Source organism: Schistocerca serialis, chromosome 1, assembly GCF_023864345.2.
Source record: "Schistocerca serialis cubense isolate TAMUIC-IGC-003099 chromosome 1, iqSchSeri2.2, whole genome shotgun sequence".
NCBI classification, from domain to species: Eukaryota; Metazoa; Arthropoda; class Insecta; order Orthoptera; family Acrididae; genus Schistocerca; species Schistocerca serialis.
The window spans coordinates 426,010,452-426,026,096 of NC_064638.1; the positions used below are offsets into that span (position 1 = coordinate 426,010,452).

General features: G+C 42.7%; 1 protein-coding gene across 1 annotated transcript in view; it reads left to right on the plus strand.

Annotated features, from left to right (window-relative positions):
- The window catches only part of LOC126457630 (kinesin-like protein KIF12), a gene marked incomplete at its 5' end in the record, with an annotated part of 606,856 nt that overhangs the window by 392,511 nt on the left and 198,700 nt on the right, over positions 1-15,645 (plus strand). Inside the window, one exon of the mRNA XM_050094104.1 lies at positions 2,870-2,964. Coding sequence (XP_049950061.1) covers positions 2,870-2,964 — 95 coding nt within the window. The remainder of the gene's footprint in view (positions 1-2,869; positions 2,965-15,645) is intronic.

Here is a 15,645-nt window from a genome sequence, read left to right on the forward strand (position 1 = left end):
CACATCGCTCGACATTTGAACAGAGTGATGCCATTATTCGACGATGATGGCAAGAACGAGTGAACCGTAGCCGAACACAGCTTCAAGAAAGAAGCTATCGACCTAGAGAAAGGACACAACTTGAAGGACAAGCAAGTGTCAGAGAGGCTCTTAGAGTCCCAGATTCATCATTATCTTCGATCCGACGTGCAACTGGTGCTTCAGCAGCCACAAAGACCATTAATAGGTGACTCACAGAAAGGGGGCTATGATCACTGCAGGAGTAAGATCACGGCACTTCTGGCGCCGACTATCATTGACCTCTGTACGCCAATAAGCCCGTCTCCATAGGTGTCGGCCACATTCGGCCTGGAATCTCATTGACTGGAGTAGAATTGTATTCAGTGATAAGCTGAGGTACGACGACCAGCGAAGGTGTGTTTGGAGACATACATACGTTCATACATGGACGGCGGCGGGTCGCGCGGGATTAGCCGAGCAGTCTCAGGCGCTACGGTCATGGACTGTGCGGCTGGTCCCGGCGGAGGTTCGACTCCTCCTTCGGAGATGGGTGCGTGTGTTTGTCCTCAGGATCATTTAGGTTAAGTAGCGTGTAAGCTTAGGGCTGATGACCTTAGCAGCTAAGTCCCATAAGATTTCACACACATTTTAAGTTTTGACGGCGGCGGGATAGCAACCTGACTGTCGTACGCCATATGGCCAGACAGTTATGAGTGAAGGTCTGGGTCGCCATTTTATTTCATAGCAGGATCCCTTTGGTTGCCATCCGCAACACACTTATAGCACAGCGGTACGTCGACGATATTCTACGCACCGTTATTAGGAAAATTGGAAATTTGTGGTAGGTTCCTATGGGACCAAACTCCTGAGGTCATCGGTCCCTAGGCTTACACACTACTTAATCTAACTTAAACTAACTTACGCTAAGGACAACACACACACCCATGCCCAAGGAACGACTCGAACCTCCGACGGGAGGGGAGGCCGCGCGAAGTGGCTCCGTTATGTTCCCCTTCATGCCAAGCTATCTTGAGCTCACATTTCAGAAAGATAATGCCCGCTCGCACACGACGAGAGTTTCTACTTCTTGTCTTCGTGCTTGTCAAACCATACCCTGGCCAGCAAGGTCGCTGGATCTCTCCCCAGCCAAGAACGTTTGGAGCATTATGAGCAGCGTCCTTCAGCCACCTCCGGATTTTAACAAGACAGAATTTGGCACTATATGCCTCAGAAGGACATCTAACAACTCTCATAATCTGTAAATGCTTGCTTAATGGCCAGAGGTGGAGCAGCACGCTGACTTGCTCAATTTGTGAAGCTCTTACTCTTGTAGAAATCATCCAATTTTTCTGAAACTGTACGATTTGTTTGTCTGTATGGGTACATAACATCTACAGATTTCCATCCCATTCGAATAATTCCTTCGTGGTGTGTCTTTTTTTTTGTTATTGTTGTCTTAGAGTGTATATTGTGCTAGGTATTAACGATTTTCTGTCCTATTCCATTCACGTATTGAGCGAGGGAAAAGTGAGTGACTATATGCTTCTGCACGCACCCTAATCTCTGTCAGATTATTTTCCAGAGGCCTACACGAGGTATACGGAGGTGGAAAATTAGTGGTCGTAGAGTCTTCTTCGGATACAGATTCTCTAATTTCACCGAAGAGGTGAGAATCACGTTGTCTGTCTTCCAGAAGTGTTTCTTTAAGTTCACCGAGAATTTCAGTTACGCTTTCGTATGGGTTATACCGACCTGTTACTATCTTACCAGCGCGTCTATCAATTCGTTCAGTGTCTGTTGTAATTCCTACTTGATAAGAACTCCAAACACTGGAACAGTACTCTAGAATTGGTCGTACTAGCGTCTTGTGTGCGGTTACCTCTACGAATGCACTGCAGTTTCCCTGAACCCTACCAACAAATCTGCCTTCCATTCGCCTTCCCTAATTCTGGTTTTACATTATCGATCCATTTTATTTTTATTTTTAGTATTGCACTTAAATTATTGTACGATCTGACATGCTGAAGTTGTTCACTAATAATCTGTAAATGGAAAAGTTTGGAACTCTTTCTATTTTTTACAAGCATTACCTTCAATTTATCCATATCCATAAATTCATTACAACGAATGGAAATATTATCCAATCTTTCTGCATTTCTCTACGATAGTCCAATGATGGTACTTTTCTACTGACAGCATCGTCAGTAAATAATTGTGTACTACTGCTCACCCTATATGACAGAGTACTCATGTATAGATGTATTGAGAACATAAGAGATCCTCTTCTGCTACCTTTCTGTGGAACGTCTACGATCCAACCAAATAGTGCAACACGAAATACAGGGTGACCCAAAAGTCCTGCGCAGGAGAGCTTCTGTAAAGTTTGGAAGGTAGGAGACGAGATACTGGCAGAAGTGAATCTGTGGGGACCGGGCATGAGTCGTGCTTCGGTAGCTCAGATGGTAGAGCACTTGCCCGCGAAAGACAAAGGTCCCGAGTTCGAGTCTCAGTCGGGCACACAGTTTTAATCTGCCAGGAAGTTTCAACATGCTGAGTATTTGTCACAAGGAACACCGTCTTCGCTGAAAAACAGTTATTATGACAATTATTGCTTCTGTATACCATGTGAAGCGTCATATTTTGGTCTTTTGTACACTTTTTTGTTTTAGTAAATTCCCATGTCACTTTAAGCATTGCGTCAATTTTTACCTCTCTGTCTACATTATTCAGTGAAATATTGAATTTTTAAACGTTGACGGACTTTTGGGTCACCCTGTATTTCATGTTTAGTTGTATTGACAAAACAAAGGACTGTTAACACGCAGTTAAGGAACCTGGGTGGAAAGTATAGTAACAAACGCTGTTTCAGGTATGAGGAACAGGTCTGTGGGCAGGCACAACATGAACGAGTACTCGAGTCGCAGCCACACCATCCTGACAGTGCACATCACGTCAGACCAGCAGGTGAGTCCACACTACTTCAGCCACGTATTGCCCACCTGCGACTTTACAGGTGGTCCAGCAGTTCACACTGCAGGCTTCTAGAGGCTGTAGAGAAAACGTAGTATGTAAAATTTAACACAAAAAATATCCGAAACTACCCTTTTAAGTGTAACATCCAAAACACTTTCTAAACTCTTGCGATGATACTGACCTTTTTTAGGTAGTTTTCCTCTGTGGCACTCTACAATGACTGTCTACATGATGTGAAGACCTGATGTCCTCTATTTGCAAGCTGCGTCAACGATTCGTACATTTGGCAGCTACTGTCAGACGCTATTTCAGGGAAGACAATGTGTTGCCGGCAGTGCCTCTGTATTTGAAGTGTCTTGATCACTAAATTCTGCTGTAGTCCGAGGCAGATTTGTTTGCGGAACAAATGACTTGCTGCACACCAGGTAGTTTTGCACAGCTATGTCGAAACTTCCTGTGTAATTAAAGTTTCTATAACGAACTTGATGGTCGCCATATTGAGCAATTTCTGTACGTACCCATTTAACATACTTCAATATTAGCACGCGAAAATCAAAAATGTTGTTCGAGTACGCTTTCTTCGTTACGTGGTTACAAATTGCTAGGTAAAACTTGCCCACTAATTCGCTCCCACAATTTCTAGTAGCGTGTAATACAAATCATATATGTGCTCTAAAGTAAGTTTGTTTTAAAAGTATATCGGCAAAACACAATTACACCAAGCGCCCTTAATTATGTGTTATGCGTATCGTAATACCTGCCTTCCCCTCACATTTTGCCCTCTTCGAGTCCCTTTGATAGCATGGAAGTTATCCAGTGATGTGTTAACACACGTCTTACCATAGCGCACCTCCTTATAGTCAGTGTTTTCCACACTTCCCGCTCCTGGCCCATTCTCTTGGAAAAACCATATTTCTTACCGTATCAGTCCACTTAATTTTCAGCTGCCCTCTAACATCAGGTCGCATACGCTTCGGTACATACTTCTCCAGTTTCCACACAGTACGTGATTCACTTCATTGCTGTGCTCCAGACGTATATGATAAGACATTTTGCCGTACATTCTCAGAAATTATTTCCTCATTTGAAGCTCTACGTTTGATACCAGTAGTTTTCTTTGGGTAAGTAACGTTCTTTTTTCTTGTGCTAATCGGCTTTTTATGTACTCTCTGCTTAGTTCGTATTGCGTTGTTTCACTCCAAGCAAAAGCCGCTTACTCTTATAGAAAACTGAGAGATTGGTAATTAGTTCTGTGGTGAGTCGAACTTTTGCTCTATAAAATGAACTTTCCTGAATCTCGAGCTTCCTATTGAGGAATTAGTCTCTACCTGTCCCTGAGTGCCAGTTCGTCTGAAGTTCCGTAATTATTAAGTGAATTTTTTGCCATAATTCCTATCTTAATGAAAACGGGAATCTGGCTACTGAGGTAAGATAGATCAGGGACTCCACTTTACTAAATACATCCCAGCAATTCTTTCTTACAGGGCGCGTACGATTAGAGTACACAGGAGAAGAGAAAACGTTCTGACACAGACATTCCGGAGAAGTTTATGTGCATGCTACATGTCAGAACAACACATTTACTCACAAAGAGGAAGGAACTCTCGAGCAGAATTTGACATGGGTCACATATGAAATCTATCCTATGGTTCATTATAGACAAATTGAAATAATTTAAACCCATCATTATTCAGCAGGAAATGGATTGGGTAAGCAAAAAATCCATAACGCTGCATAGAGTTCCTAACTTGAAAACTCTGAATTAGTTCCTGACCAAAAGTGTCCACTAAAACCGCACATCATTCTTGAGGAGCAGCAATTGTCAACTGTGACTGCCTTGTTCAGCGCCCCGGAAACTTGTGGTGAAAATCCAAATTGCCTTGCCTCCAATCAGTGAGATCGAAAACCTTGAAGGGGCGGGACTGAATTTTTTTTGTGGCGCCAGACTTCTCCTCCAATGAAAAGACCGGAGAAGCGTTGCAGGTTTATGCGTTCTCAATGTTTTCCATCAGTTCCTTAACGTTCGATACTCTGACCAAAGCGTACTTCTTGTCAGGTTACCTGGGAGAGCCAGTCGTGAGAGCCTCCGACACGAAAGCCCGCGCAGGTAAACGCTCCCCCAGCAGCCAGGCTGGACTGACCTGGACTGCCGTTCCCAGCCTTTCGCCTCAAAGATATACCAACAGAAGCAACCTGAATTTTCTCAGTTGCATGCGTTAGTAATTACGCCCACCTTCATTCTACCCAGTGGCATTCACGTTTAAGGATAGATGGCAATGGTACATAGTATACTGAATGTCAAATGTAATGGGAATGGAAATAAAACTCAATTAGTCTCTGTTACCAGCGCCATCTCTGTCTGTCTCTCTCTCTGGTATGGGAAATATGGGTAAATGCAGGCGGAGAGAAGATTCCCTGTCAAGAAGCATAACGACGATAAAAGATACTCTGTCGAACTTGGTAAAGCAAAACCACACAACTACATGAGAGGCGCATTGATTAACTCCTTTCACCAGGTGGCAGAACTCTTTCGCTTTATCTACTACGTGGTATCTAATTTTGCTGTTGAATTTGTTGCTAACCACATTTCTGCTGCTCCTCATTACGTTCGTCTTTCTTTGACATACACTCGATCCGTATTCTGTAGTCGGTAGACTGTTCATCCCAATCAACAAGGTCCTTTAATCCTTCTGCACTTCCACAGAGGATAGCAACATCATCAGCGAATCACAACATTTACATTTTTTCAGGCTTAATTTTAGTCTCACATTTAAATTTAATTCCTTCATTGCTTCTTCAACATATAAGTTGAACAACAGAGTAGAAAAATTGCATCTCAGCCTTACTCTCTATTTAATCCGAGCGCTTGTCGTTGGTCTTTCTTACCCTTTCTGTTCTTTCATAAATTGCATATTATCTGTCTTCCGCTACAGTGTATACATATTTTCTAAGGATTTCAAACGTCTCCTACCTTGGTATTTGTTAAGTCATTACCAATAGTAAGCAAAGTTCGTGTGGTCCCACTCTGCATTGTTGCTAATTTCTTTCAAGATGGTGGATCCGAGATGCAGCTGATAGATGTGCCAACGTCGCAGTGGCGTCATGGCGAGAAGTGCAAATTTTGGCGGGAAAATACGTCATTTGCGCTACCTCCACTAACCTAACCTAACCCCCTCCCCACCACACTCCCCAACAAAATGGTGGTAAGTTCAAATTTTGGTGTTGAAATAGGTCAATTGGGCTACCTCCAATAACCTAAAGTCATCTGACCACCAGTTCTTCCTTGGAACTGACAGGAAAAGGACTCAGACTCTGCTGGGCTGCTGGAGAGGAAGGAGTGTACTTTATTTAATTTCAGTGGGAAGTTGGAGCAATTTATTTAGGGATGGATTTCACATAGTTTATTTATTACATTGATACAAATCACTCCCTCTGACGTGCTTGGGGTCACAATACATAGCCTACAGACTTGCAAACTACTCGTAAATCTCTCAATGCATGTAAAATAGCTATCTGACATCGTTGAGAAATTCGACCGCAACATATCAGCGAAGGTGGGATGATGAAAGGATGCATTCTTCCTAGCGATCCTAATGGGACACCCCATCCCATATGCGAGATGCGTCTGGTCGTGCACAAGTTTACCGTGGCTGATCTATAGCTTTCAGAGCTGCGTATCCAGCGCCGAACGAGATGTTTGCATAGCGGTTCACCCTCGCAGGCGCTGCTAAAAGTCTGTCAGTGTTATACTGATGTCACATGTCTATGTCAATAAGTGCCAAGTCTACCTCTCGGAAATCATAAAGTCTCACACAAATAGTTAACTGTCGCTTTCGTTCTTGTAGGAGCTTTCGTGATGTCTCAGCTTGTCTGCACAGAAATTCTTGTCCTAACAGGACCTGTTTACAAAAAAATAGTCCAGAATAACACGGTATACATTCTTCCTGATGGTCTTAACAATGCATCCCGTGCTACCCTTCCTGGAAAACGTGACGTCCAGCGTTCGACACACGTCTCATAAATGGTAAACATTCTCACAACTAGAAGCCACCATCATGTATGTGCACGCATGCAAAAACACCATTAATGAAGTAAGCATTCTTGTTCTTTGAAAAGAGAGCACTGTCTCAGCACAGACAGGAAAATCAGAACAATTCCGCTAACAGAATTCAAATCACTGTCTGAAGAAGAGAAAAATGGCTCGAATTTTCGGTTTCCTACAGCTACTGGTCTGGAGATTTCCTAATGCCACAATGGCGGGTGAGGGGCAGCTTGCCCCCGTAGATACCTTGTCCCCAACATGGTAGAACCATACCGTAGATGCTGCTACATCCCAGCACAAAGGCTGTCTCGTGAATAAATGGAGCATTCTGATTGGCTCTTACTGAATTTACTCGCCTAATTACTGATGTTGGCGGTGTGGGAACACTGTCGGCCTTTTTTCTGCAGACGAGATTTTCAGTGGTAAAACTATTCTGTACAGATCGCCATATTGCACTGACAGTTAAACCTTGCAAAAGATGTCTACAGATGGTCAAATATGGGAATACACTTCCTCAATTACACTGCTCTGTCTCTAGGATGGACGCTTGACTATTTCAGTGTGAAATCTATCCCCAAACCGGCTATAACACCAAAATACTGTATGGATGTAGTAAACACGCAATTTGTATCCTGCGCCATACAGAATCATCACTTCTGCATCCTCCATATAGCTAGAGACCGCTAGACACTCGTACATATACCACGAAGACTGTTGTGCAAAGGCTGGGTTGATTCACCTTGGCACAAAGGTGTCACTGCTTCTGGCCCCAACCTATATGCTTGCTTTCTACAACCATCTCCAGACTCTGGGATTACAGGAACACATGTATCTTCACATGGTTTGCCAGAATACTATACCATTTACGCGATACTTCTCTATATCAAGCACATAGCAATATCGCTTGCATGGCAGTATCGCTGGCACAGTATAAGTCCGAAGATATAGACTGGAAATTACTTCTCTAGAAACCCGAAACTTTAGCGAGGTGCAGCGTGCTGTAAACCACTGAGCGACTGGAAATTGTGAAGATCTCTACGTGAAAACACGCATGGGCGAAACTGATAATTCCACTCGCCAATACCGATGTCGCTAATATAACAGATTCTAAATCATACCTATAATTTACAAAGTCAACTAAGGTGCTTCTCATGTCTACAGGACCAGCAAATGTGTCTTATACCCATCTTTCACCTGCTAGATGCACACACACACCACAGTCGATGTTCTCTCAACCAAATAAAGGCGGGAAATTTGCAGAAGCATTCAATCGGACAATTTACGTAGGAGGGAATAATGTTCCAGCATAAACACACGTCCATATTGAATCTTCACAAATTTCCAAGGGGAACACATGCGATCACGAAAGCTGTCTAACACATACTGAGTATTGGTTCACTATTCAGCCGTGGATGACACGGTAAGTCTCCTACGTTCCTATACCCTAACCGGTCTTTCCATTTGGACGACTCCTGCCGTTAACTGGAAACGTGAGTCATTCCCGCCAAAGGTCCCCCGCCACCACATACTCCTCGCACACCAGACAGAATCGTCCTAGGAAACCGGCTACATATATATTTGATCGCTATACTTACAATTTGGCGTACTGCACAGTCATCTATCTACATTCGCAGTGGTATTCACAAAGTAGAGGAGGGGCGGCTTAGCAATGATACTGAAATTGGGAAGCATGCTGTCTCATCATTGGTCAGTGCTGAAATTACTGTAACACTGTTCGCACTATCAACTGTGATGCTTATTATTACAGTACTTCGGCGGTGTCTTTTCCATCCCATCCATCCACTGGTACACTGTTGATTACCATACAATGATTGACTGAGAACGCTTGTTTGAGATGGAGGGAGGGTATTGGCGGAAGGGCTACACCTTCTGGGGATGGTTAGCACCGAAAAAGTTGTTAGGTAGATGACTGCAATATGAGGAATCAATAGAAACGAAACTCAGTCATCAACTATCCTGTCACTGCGGAGACGAATTTAAATGTAGATGTCGTCAATCGCCTTCTGATAGCAGTTTGGAAATGCTCCACAACACCGCAAAACTCTTCCAGTCACCTTATGTTGTGACTGTCTTTTATTTAAAATCATAACTTCCAGTCACCTTATGCTGTGACTGTCTTTTATTTAAAATCATCCAGTGTGTGTGTGTGTGTGTGTGTGTGTGTGTGTGTGTGCGTGTGCGTGTGTGTGTGTGTGTGTGTGTTTTGTGGTAGCAGCAGCAACAACATGATTTACACCATGCGACGTCTAGTTTTCTGTGAGATCAGAACATGTTAATGTCAGTTTAGAACCTGACACAGCCTTCAAAGTCACGATGGTAAAAGCAAAATGTATGGCAGCGTGCACAGTATGTTACAGCAGAAAAGAAAACAATGTTTCAAACAACGACACAGGGAGCTGTCTTGCGACTGACGGTATAGTCTGCCGGATAAATTATGGGCGTTGATACCTTACACTGATTTGTGCAAGCGACTTCGATCACTGACCATCTGCTCCAGTGGATCAATAGCTGTATATTTAATAGGATAACTACATGCTCTCGATTCCGGCACTCAGATGCTATTTGTTTTCGATGTATGGGAAGAGAGAGACGCGGTAAAAATCTTGTCAAGTTCTCTATTGGACGAAGTTAGCAGAGCTTTTACAGGTAGTAGTTTTCTCTGTTGGGTGGTACGGAATAACGATGATAGAATTTTGGAGTGATAGATGTGAATGGACCCTGAGTGACACGGATCTGCTACAGACTGCAGTACCTACATGATGTTGAGTCTTCCTAATTTTCCCGATAAGAAACGCCACCATAACTGTTCGTACTGTCTTAATACGACCTCGTGTTGCAGGAGCGAGTTTCCTTTGGCGCTGACCTTACACATCGTACACTGCTGTCAGAGATATGACTACATGTTCCCATTTTCCTTCGAATGGACAAAACAAGGTCCTGTGGCACTAACTCAGCTTAGCCTGTTTCCACATGGGCTGCAGAATATGGTAGATATAGCTCTCTCTGGCTTCTGCTCAGTTCTGACTTAAATTGCAACGATCACATGCACAAAACTGCAGGATGGCAGCACAGAGTCTGAGGGGCAGTTGCAAGATGCATAGGGGCTATCTAAAATTATACTGCAGCAGATAGGTTCGAAAAAGGTGACTCTTTTGACAAATGAGAGTGCCAGAAATATTATTCACTAGTGGCTGTAATCATTAAAAGGATCTCCATAGGATCCAATGCAGGGATGTGCTTGAATGGAAAGACTTGATTCCAAATCACAGACAGCATTTCTACCGGAAAGTGTAGCGCTAGCGATCTGAAAAGTTAGTGTACATTTCTTACGACCTCAATCAGCACACCATCTACTGTTTGTGATCCTTCTCAATCAACCATCACCCATAACCCAGTGCGTATATTGCAGTACCTCTGACGTGGAACTGAGACACAATGCTTTACAAATACGGGAGAAATATTTAGCGGCAGCATGAAGGAGTTGCAAATACTGGCTTCATACTGCGTTCCTTAGCCGAAACACTTTCTAAATTCAGTGATTTTATTACGAGGTTAAATCCGTTGGTGACGTGTAGCCGCACTGTTTGTCTAATACTATCCATTCGGGCGATCACCGTCTATATTCAGTGTCACGATATTTGTCTGAAAAAATCACTTCATTCGGAGGTAATGCCATACCTCGATTTATAAGGCTTGTATAGTTTTTATAATGGATATTTAGCGATACTTGTGAGCGTCTATAGAATCAAGATCGATTTTGATAGTAACATGGTCATTGCGGTTGTGTTTTGAACATCTGGTGGTTCGTAAGACGATTAAGCCTCCCTTTCTAAGACACAGTGGTACCACTCACAGGAAAAACTTATGATACTAGTCCAACCATCGCCGATTTTCACTCAGTATTGTTTCATATCGCCAGCAATCAGTTACTGGTGAAGTATTACACTTAGTAGTAGGGATTGCATGATAGGTTCACTTTAAGCATCATGCTTATAAAGTGTGTGTGTGTGTGTGTGTGTGTGTGTGTGTGTGTGTGTGTGTGTGTGTGTGTATGTGCGCTCTGACATGTGCAAAAAAAAATGACTATGTCCAGTCGTTATGAAGGTATCGGTTTGATGTGGAGTACTGCGATAGCGAAGGGAATGGAAGCTTTACTTTTTACTTGGAAAAGTATGCCAAGTCATAAGAAAGGTACAGATATTACTATTCCCCAGCTGTCAGCAAGGGATATTTCCAATACTTCGTTCATTGTCGAATGTCCTCCAGATGAGACCGTAATCGTCACATTTAATTGTAAGTACAGCGATCAAATATATTTGTAGCCAGTTTCCTCGGACCATTCTGTCTGGTGTGCGAGGAGTACGTGGCAGCGGTGGCTTGTGGCGAGAATTATTCATGTTTCCAGCTAACGGCAGGAGCCGTACGAATGGAAAGTCTGGTTAGGGTCAAATGGCTCAGAGCACTATGGGACTTAACATCTGAGGTCATCAGTCCCTTAGAACTTAGAACTACGTAAACCTAACTATCCTAAGGACATCACACACATCCATGCCTGAGACTGGTTAGGGTACAGGAATGTAGGCTACCTAACCGTGTCATCCTCTAAATGGATGAATAGTGAACCAATACTCAGTATATGTTGGACAGCTTTCGTGATTGTGTGTATTTTCATTGGAAATTTGAGAAGATTCATTATGGACGTGTTTGCCCTGGATCATTATCCCCCACCCCCACCCCACCCCCCCACATGTAAATAGTCCAATTGACTGCTTCTCCAAATTTCCCGCCTTTATTTGGTTGAGAGAACATCGATCGTGGTGTGTGCATCGAGTAGATGAAAGATGAGTATAAGACGTATTTGCTGGTCCTGTAGACCAGAGAAGCACCTTAGTTGACTTTATTAATTATAGGTATGATTTGGAATCTGTTATATCAGCATCATCGGTATTGGCGAGTGGAATTATCAGTTTCCTCCAATTTTTCGAGTTTTCACGTAGAGATCTTCACAGACAGGATAAGTTTTCAGTCGCTCAGTGGTTTACAGCACGCTGCACCTCGCTTAAGTTTCGGGTTTCTAGAGAAATAATTTCCAGTCTATATCATCGGACTTATACTGTGCCAGGGATACTACTATGCAAGCGATATTGCTATGTGCTTGACATCAAGAAGTATCGCGTAAATGGTTCAGTATTCTGGCAAACCATGTGAACATAAATGTGTTCTTGTAATCCTAGAGTCTGGTGATGAGTGTAGAAAGCAAGCAATCATGTAGGTCAGGGCTAGAAACAGTGACACCTTTGTGCCAAGGGGAACCAACTCAGCCTTTGTACAACAGTCTTTGTGGCATGTGTACGAGTGTCTAGCGGTCTCTAGCTATATGGAGGATGCAGAAGTGATGATTTTGTATGGCGTAGGATACAAATTGCTTGTTTATTACATCGATACAGTATGTGGTGATACTTAGCCTGGTTGGAGATCGATTTCACACTGAAATATTCAAGCGTCCATCCTAGTGACAGAGCAGTGTAATTGAGGAAGTGTATTCCCATATTTGACGATCTGTAGGCCACTTTTGCAAGCTTTAATTGTCAGGGCAATATGGCGATCTGTACAAAATAGTTTTACCACTGAAAATCTCATCGCCGGTCGGGGTGGCCGAGCGGTGCTAGGCGCTACAGTCTGGAACCGCGCGACCGCTACGGTCGCAGGTTCGAATCCTGCCTCGGACATGGATGTGTGTGATGTCCTTAGGTTAGTTAGGTTTAAGTAGTTCTAGGGGACTGATGACCTCAGATGTTAAGTCGCATAGCGCTCAGAGTCATTTGAACCATTTTTGAAAATCTCATCGGCAGAAAAAAGGCTTACAATGTGACGCACCGGCAGCATCAGTAATTTGGTGGGTAAATTCAGAAAGAGCCAATCAGAATGCTCCATTTATTCACGAGACATCCTTTGTGCCAGGACGTAGGAGCATCTACAGAATGGTTCTAACAAGATGGGGGCAAGGTATCTACAGTGGTATGCTGTCCCTCACCCTCCATTGTGGCATTAGGACATCTCCAGACCAGGAGCTGTAGGACTCCGAAATTTCCGGCTATGCTATGTGAACATCTTGCCGCGATGCATCAGCCATGCTGGGCAGGTAAACATGTGCGCGGCCAGTTGCGTCTCACATTTTGGACAGGCTGTCCCATTAGGATCGCTATGAATAATGCATTTGGTGTTATGTTGGGCTATTTTCATGAACAGTCCCTGTTAGGACTAGAATTTCCATGCAGACAAGCTGCAAACGCTCCTACTGTGATATCAGTATGACACTGACAACCTTTTAGCTGCACTTGCGATGGTGAGCAGCTAGGCAAACATCTCTCTCTTGGCAATTAGGTCTTCGCTGGACCGTAGGTAGAAAGGCTATGTGTCAGCAATGATAAACACATGCGCGGCCAGACACATCTCGCATTTGAGACGAGCGTGCTTGAACCACCCTGGCATGCACGTGTTGGTGCCTCTGTAAGGAACAGTTCACTGATACATCGCGGTCGAATTTCTTACTGATAGTTGGAAAAGTTTTTTACGTCCAATGAGCGTTTGTACCCTTCATTATTTTCGGCCGTTTAAGCGATGTGAGCGTGTCTGCATAGCATTAGAAACCATTTTTAGACACTTTGATGAATAGTGAATGTGTCTGTTGCATTATTTTTTGAACAGGCCTGTAAGCTGTGCAGTGCATTACGACAGTTTATAACTAGTGATTGTGTTTGCAGATTGTTTTACATGCATTATTTTGACAGTTTAGTTGTTTTCGTGTCTGTACATCAGTGTGCTGCATTATTTCGGTGATTTACGAGTAGTTTGCAGGTCTGTTGGCTGTGTAATCCGTAATTACGACAGTTTACAATTTGTGAGTCTGTTCACAGAGCGTTATACACGCATTATTTTGACAATTTACGAGTTGTTTGCATGTCTGTACTTCAGTGCCTCTGGGCTATTAACTGTGATAACAAGCATGCCAGGGCGAGTGTTTTGTATCCGTGTAATAAATAAACTATGTGAAATCTCACCCTAAATAAATTATTCCAACTTCCGACTGAAAATAAATAAAGTACACCCCCTCCTCTACAGCAGCTGGAAGAGGTAGTGGTCAGATGACTTACGTCAGTGGAGGTAGCCCAATTGACCTATCATCCAGGCAACATTTTCCCGCCACTTTCTTTGGTTGCTGAAGATAGTGCAAGTGACCTTTTTCATGCCAAAATTTGAATTTCCTGCAATTTCCTTGGGAAGAGGGTAGGGGAGGGGAGGAGGTATTTGAGGGGGCTTAGGTTAGTGGAGGTAGCCCAAGTGACATATTTTCCCAGCAAATTTGAACATTCCACCATGGCGACATTGCGACATTGCCACATCTATCGCTACCATCTTGGATCCGCCATCTTGAATAAATTTGGCAACAATGCAACTTAGGGTAGTATGAACTTTCCCCTACTACTATTACCAAGCAGAATGTCAGATCTGACTCTCCTGCCTTTACCTTTCCTAAAGCCAAACTGGTCGTCATCTAGCACATTCTCAATGTCTCATTCCATTCTTTTGTATATTATTATGGTAGGCTACATAGGTGCAGGAGCTTTCGAGCTGATTGTACTGTATACTCGCTTTCATATGCCCTTGTTATTTTCAGGATTATGTGAATAGCGTTCTTTCAAAGGTTTCCAGTCCAACTAAGTAGACCAATTATTTGTATGCGGCTTCGGTAAGTGATTGTGCGAAATCCGAGGGAATGTGTGAACATATTCTCCATACTTTATTGCAAGTCATCCAAAGCGCTGTCTAACTCCTGCTCTAATACTGGATCCCCTGTTTTCTAATCGATAACAGTTTCTTCCCCTGTTACATTAGCAGGCTGTTCCTCATTATCATAGAAATGCTCAATGTTGGGAAGGTACTGTACGTTGGAGCACTTTTCAGACATTCGCCTCTATCCAGCCCTGTAATACAAGTTTAATATATGTTCTTACTCCATTTTGATATAATAGCATTCACTTTATGTGTGCTGCAGTCTTTTCCTGAAATTACTAAAATTACTACAAAATAAAAATGTTTTTCCAAATGTGAAACAGGTTTCAAAGTACAAAATAGCTATGTACCTAGAAACAAATATTTTTATCAAATTTGAAATGTTTTGCATGCAAATAATGTGGCCAATAATGTATTTAGTAGTTTGTGTGTTACATGATTTACTAAACACCAGTAATCAGTAGGTGAAATCAATTTAAGAAGAAGTATTATCAAACACCAGTTACAAGTTAAATTCATTTGGAAATACAAATTATTGCCGACTAACACAAATTTCCATTTCAAGACTGGCAAAATTGTTATCACTTTAAATAAACTTAGTTCATTCACGAATATAACAGGTTCCATGGTAGTAACTCCGTAACTGAATTATTAACAGTATTGTCCAGATAGTTTTAGTATAGAATATTATAAGTTCTTAAATAAGTGGAACTCGTAATAAACCACAACCTCATGTCTCACAACACCAAAAACAGTAGAAAATTGCAGTTTCTAGTACACATTCATTCAAAGCGGTTTTAAAGTCAGTCACAAGA